This window comes from Micropterus salmoides, unplaced genomic scaffold (assembly GCF_014851395.1).
Source record: "Micropterus salmoides isolate LMB-PRFRI ecotype aquatic unplaced genomic scaffold, ASM1485139v1 Ms_hic_scaffold_6, whole genome shotgun sequence".
NCBI lineage: Eukaryota > Metazoa > Chordata > Actinopteri > Centrarchiformes > Centrarchidae > Micropterus > Micropterus salmoides.
Genome location: NW_024044348.1, coordinates 25,279,676 through 25,285,675, shown reverse-complemented (window position 1 = coordinate 25,285,675; position 6,000 = coordinate 25,279,676). Strand labels below are relative to the sequence as shown.

General features: G+C 39.2%; 1 protein-coding gene across 1 annotated transcript in view; it reads left to right on the top strand.

The window, feature by feature from the left end:
* The window catches only part of kif26ba (kinesin family member 26Ba), a 109,896-nt gene extending 104,979 nt beyond the window's left edge, over positions 1 to 4,917 (top strand). The window contains exon 28 of the mRNA XM_038701644.1: positions 1,084 to 4,917. Within this exon, the coding sequence (XP_038557572.1) occupies positions 1,084 to 1,232 (149 nt within the window). The 3' untranslated portion in view covers positions 1,233 to 4,917. The remainder of the gene's footprint in view (positions 1 to 1,083) is intronic.
* The last annotated feature ends 1,083 nt before the right edge of the window (positions 4,918 to 6,000 follow it).

The window sequence follows — 6,000 nt, the reverse complement described above, 5'->3', positions numbered from 1 at the left end:
TAAATAATGCTATGTTAAGTCTTCATCAGTCTCCGAAACTTCTTCACACCTGAACCTGGCTCACAATATTTATCTTACACTATCTACCTAACACTGTACATACAGGCTGTAGCAGTTTCATCCAATTACTTTGTTTTGTTTGCTTTTGAAGGTTGAGAATTACGGTTCTTTACACGATAATGAATTGAAGACTAAGGCTGGTGTAATTTTATATTGTCAGCAAATCCAATGAAAAGAAAACGAACAAAGCATTGGTTGGTATCAGATCTGTTTGTGGCTTGTAGCCCCAAGGCCACTGATTCCTTCTGAAGACGCAATGAACTTAGAAGATGAGTAACAAACATATTTTCATTTTTAAAAAGGCTCAGTAATTTCCTAAAACAGTGGTTCTCAAAGTGGGATCAGCAAAAAGGAGAATGATTTATTTTTACTATAATTCCATCCATAAATAACGACAGAACGTATGACTGTTTTGGTCATGGGTTTCATACACTTTCTGTAATAAAACATCTAAATGCAAAATCCTATCAGATGGGGTTCTGTGGTCTAATTTGTGTGAGTTTAGGGGGTCCTTGACATGAAAAAGTGTGAGAACCACTGTCCTAAAACAGCTGGGCACTGCAGTTTTTAGCAAACTTTACTCAAACAGGAGTAAAATTTGTTGGGACTATTTTCAGCTCCAGTTGTCCTACACAGCCCTGGCTCCATTTATGGAAAAAGAAAGTGGTGTGGACCTGGCCACACAACATTGCTCCAGCCAATCAGCAACAGGTGGTGGTAGTGCCCGTGATGGGGGGAGGCGGGCAGTAGGAGAGAGAGTTCTATACTCCAGCACATTCGAACGTGCTGGACTCCAGGCACAGCAAAGAAGGAGAGATGGGCTACGGCGTTTCAATGCTGGAGAAACCTCAGAGATTTGGTGGAGTGTATTTGTTTAGCTGTTGAGTTCAAATATCAACAACCCTTCTGCACAATCACTTACTCTCCCTTTAAAAGGATGTATATGCTCACAAGTACATATACTGTAACCTTGCCTTAGCAAGATTTGTCATATTTTTTCTCTGCCTGTCTGTCCATACCCAGTTGAGCTACAGCAGGCCTACGAAGTGGACTCTCTGGAGTATTTGGAAGCTCTGGAGACAGTGACGGACAAACTGGAGAGCAGAGTCAACTTCTGCAAAGCCCACCTCATGATGATCACCTGCTTTGACGTGTCCTCAAGACATCGGTAGACAGATGGAGGGATGGAGCCCTGGAGGACGGAGAGACAGACACACAGCTAGACTCAATTAGATGTCGACATTTGGACCTTTGACCCCTGATTAATCAAACACCTTTCGAAAATATCTCCTAAACAAACAAATACTGGGTGACTGGATAGTTGGGAAGGAGGGATACAGGGATGGACTGACCGCTAGATCCTGCATGTCATCCTTATGTCTCCTCCAGATGTAAGTAAGCAGAAGGACAGATGGATGGAGTGATGGTGGGATAAAAGGAATGGAGATATATAGAGACAGAAGAGTCCGTAGATTTCTTTCTTGTGGTTTGGAAACAACCTCAGAAACAGACATTGAACAGCATCTAACGGACATGCAACTTTGAATCAGATAAATGTGGCTGCCCAAAGGGGCAGACAGATGGTTCTGAGTCTGAAAAGAAACATCAAACATAACCAAGTGAACAATTGGACTGCTGAGAGGCCTCTAAGACTGAGTCAAACATTTAGGAATGTATGGGGAGGAAAGGAGTTTAGAGAGGAACAAAAACTGTAATTTTTTAAACAAAGAAGATAAAAAAGAGTTGCAGGAGAGAAGAAAAACAATTTCTCCTATCATTTTAGAAGAGCACTTTTTAGAGTTTACGCTGTCGAGAGCCATCGGCTGTAAATACAGAGTGCTGACTACAGAATTGTCTGGTATTGTTGTGTGGTTAATAAAAGAGACTGACCAAGAGAAAGACAGGAAGACAAAGAAAAATGATTCAGATAAGTGCCTTGTGAACATTTCAACAATACCCAGACCAATTCTCTATCTCTCTGAATTTGTGTACTTGCAGTCAGTATGGTGCTAGCATAGAAGAAAAAACAACACAAAAGGTCAGTGTCCTTGGAAAATCTTTGAACTTATAGCCATTACTAAATGTGATGTTTTACTGTGGGTCAGTGTTTCACAATATCATAAACAGACTGTATGTTTAAATAGTCTTTTGTACACTGGTGCAAACTGGATCCCCAATTAAAAAAGTTAAAGAAGACCTACGGAACATGGAGATTAATACCAAGTCCTCTTTAAAACAACAAAACTTTTGCAAGGACAAAAAATCTAATTTGAAAAACTTACATGATTTTTCCAGGACACAGAGTTGTTTGTGTTTCAAAAAAAGAAAAAACACACACACTAACTCTAGTTTCTTGCGGTGGTGGATATTTTTACCTTGACTTCACTCACAAACAGAGCATATCTGAATTTTGACCCTCTGGGGCATACGTTTCCCCTGATCCAGATGTGATGGCTTTTTCATGTTCACAAAGCAATGAAAGATCTGAGTCACGTAGGAGTGGAAATGAAAATGTTTCTTCTCTGATCCAGTGTGTGAAGTACATCCATCGATTGACTTCACTGTCAGACTGATTGACAGGCACGCTGTCTGTTGTTTGTATCCGTGTTGTTCTGCTCTATTCTAAAAGAAACTGAATGATCCGTCAATGTGTGTGTTTTATAATAAGGTATCCTTTTTTATTTGAGTGCAATGGGACCATGTAGAGACGCTGTATGAAAGTAGGATAATGACAATAGGTTAAAGAGATATTTAAGAGTAAATTGGGAGGAAGGTACAGGTACAGGATAAGCCCATTGATATTCAGTGTTAAAATGTCCTCCTTCCTGTATTATTGAAACAAAGTCTAAACAAATTTAGACTATGGTTATAAGTGGGCTATTTAAATAGATCCAGTATTGTCTTTTATTGAAAGGGCACAGACATAATAAAAGAAGCAACTAAAATCTATATTTAAAGTAATGTAAGAGAACTAAAGAAAGAAAAGGATGATAACCAAATTAAGAAGATCTCTGCCTGGTTCCATTTTTTTGGACGGATAGCAACACTTATGATTTGTTGATATTAGTATCTATGGTGCTTGAGATGTTTATGATCTAAATGTTTGTACAAATATAAATATATGAAAGAGCCTGTTTCCCTCTGAAATACGGAACAATACCATTCGAATGCTTCTTCTACATCGTCTGCTGTCCTCGACATCGTCAACCTCTCCTCTGAATGCCTTTTGTCCAGCATGCAGAGAGCATTTTGGGAGATCCTGTTTGTTGTCTCAGAGGTAAAGGATGAATAAGACACCAGCTCACAGGAGTGGAAAGGCTGTAATGATATTGGTTTGATTTGTCAAAAGCGTCGTAGTGCTAAATTGATCCTAATAGAGCAAACGCAGCTTTTTATCATTTCCACTGGACTAGCAGAGAAACAGGAAATTACTTTATGTGTTTATGGTCTTGATCTTCTCATGGCTGCGTAAAGCGGTAACAGTCATTAATTTCATGTGGCGTACACCTGCGATGACAGCCACAACATAACCTAGTGGGAAATTACCCCAGAAACTAAGATGCTTTTGACAGACTAGACCCATGAAGGGTTTTCACAGGAGGCAGGCAAAGCAGCCCTGTGACATCTCTGATCGTTTCAGTTCACCGTGCCAGTCATGAATGAAGGTTTATTTATTTGAGCTCAGGAGAGCAGAGTCGCTTATTATTATGCTCTTATTTATTTACACCTTATGATCTTAAAAGTTACTATGCATTTAAGAAAAAGAAAAAAAATAACTGTACATACTTTGCTGAGCCCATGTCATATATAAATATTTATACACATATCATATGTACGCTCATTTTTATTTTATATATTTCCTGTTAATTTTACTTTGCTCCTGTTGTTCCTGTTGGAGATTTTAATGGGTTTGGATTTCCTTAAACATTCACATCCAAGGTAGTTTGAGCTAACAGGAATTTCGGTCGATTAATTACAGAACCAGACCAGAACTTAAAAATTATTTTTTCACATGTGAAGAAGAAAACCGTGTTGTTGACACAAAACAGTATATTCTGCAGTATTAACTACAGCCTTGTGTACTTAAAAGTGAATGTTTCGGGAACCCCAACCTCTGGATGAGCTAAACAGCCTGTGTTTGTTTCCAGATTTAAAATGCTATGTGTGACGTTTCTTCCTTGATGTGTCACTGCCAAATCTGCCGTGGTAGCGCTTTATAATTCTAGCAATAATTGTGAAGAACACCTGAGGTTTTGGGGGACCCATATCGTTAAAAGATAATGTAACACTCAAATTGTTTGTTTGTACTTCATGAGAGGCAACCATGCTAAAAGGGATGTACTCACTGTCCGGTGCTTTAAATAAAATGATTCACCAAATGCCATCTGTTTTATCAGGTTGGAGTATTTAGGAATTATAGTGTGTTATCTGGAAATCTGACACATAGCAGTTTTAAGTACTGTGTTTTAAAGTCTGGGTCAGAACACATTTTCCAGAAACAGATTTTATCAGTAGCAGAAAGACACAGAGATCTGATCAGTAGTAAGGCAGTGGGTCACTGGTTGGAAAATCTCTACATAACTGATAAAACCAGTTTGTTTGTGTCAGTTAAAAGTGCCAATCTGCTGAGTAGAACAATGAGTTATTTCCTTTGAGTATTAAGAAGAGTTACGAGACATGATCTGTGCAAACAAGAGAATAAGAAGTGTGAGATTTTCACTATGTCGTTTCCATGATTCAAGACAACGACCATAACGTCCTCTGCAGATTTACTGTTTCTGAGAAATGTGGTCTGACACATTGTGTTGATGGAAGAGCAAGCTGGAGGGATGTAAATAAAGAAATGTATTGAAAGAGTTTCACATCTGATTCTTCATTCTTTCATTATAGAATAGTCAACTAAGCATCAGCCAGACATCCAGCGTGTGGTTACTTTCAATAGAAGAAAGTATGTTTTTAGCAATGTGTTTTTCCACATCACCTAAAAATAATTTTGGTATCATTAGTCACTTTCTATTTGGGATAACAATATTATTCCACTGTCAGGTAGCCTGCAGTTGATCACTGCAAAGCCTCAACCGTTCATTTGTTTCTTCTAAGATATTTTGAAATTTGTTATGATCCAGTTATTTCTGCCAGATATGGCCAAACCCTGTCCCCCACGTCTCTTCCACAGAACTCGAGAAAAGACTGATGAACATAGAGAAACTATTTCCACTGCAGCCTCCTGTCTTAGTCAGCTGACTGTGCCTGGAAACCATAATCTTGTAATAGATGCTAACAAGTGAGATATCAGTCACATGTCACAGGAATATTGGGAAAGGCTCCTTCCAAAATAACCATGCAAAAATAACCCCAACTCTCTCACAAGGAATGCTGGTAATAAACCATAATTCAATATTCTTATTGGCTATTTAATTCTAGGTGGCTTTCTAAAAAATACACAAAATAGCATTTGGGTTTTGTTACAGGTAGAATGAGGAGAGTTTGTCAGTTGCTGTTTGTAACCACACCATTCAAAGTTCACCCCTCCTCCACAGCTCAACAAGCGAGAGAGAGCAGTGATGGTCAAGCGAGCTAGAGAGAGAATGAAGAGAGGGAGGATTACGTTAAATAAACACAGCCACATCTCCGCACAACACTGTGGGAAGTATTTTTGTGTGAATACAGACAAAGAGCTTCATCCAGTCCTGTGGCCTCTCTTCTCTGCTCTCTGTGTGCAGCTCAGCTTCGTCCTCGGTCAAACAGACCTGCAGCTCTTTATACATCCTGTTTTTTACTAGATATCCCTTCCTGTGTGTGTGTGTGTGTGTGTGTGTGTGTGTGTGTGTGTGTACACCTTTAATAGCCTGCAGGCAGCTTTCTAGGTGACATATTGCCCTATTGAGCCTGCTTTGATCAGCCACGCAAAGCAGAGAACAGGAAGGAAGGAATCGGAGA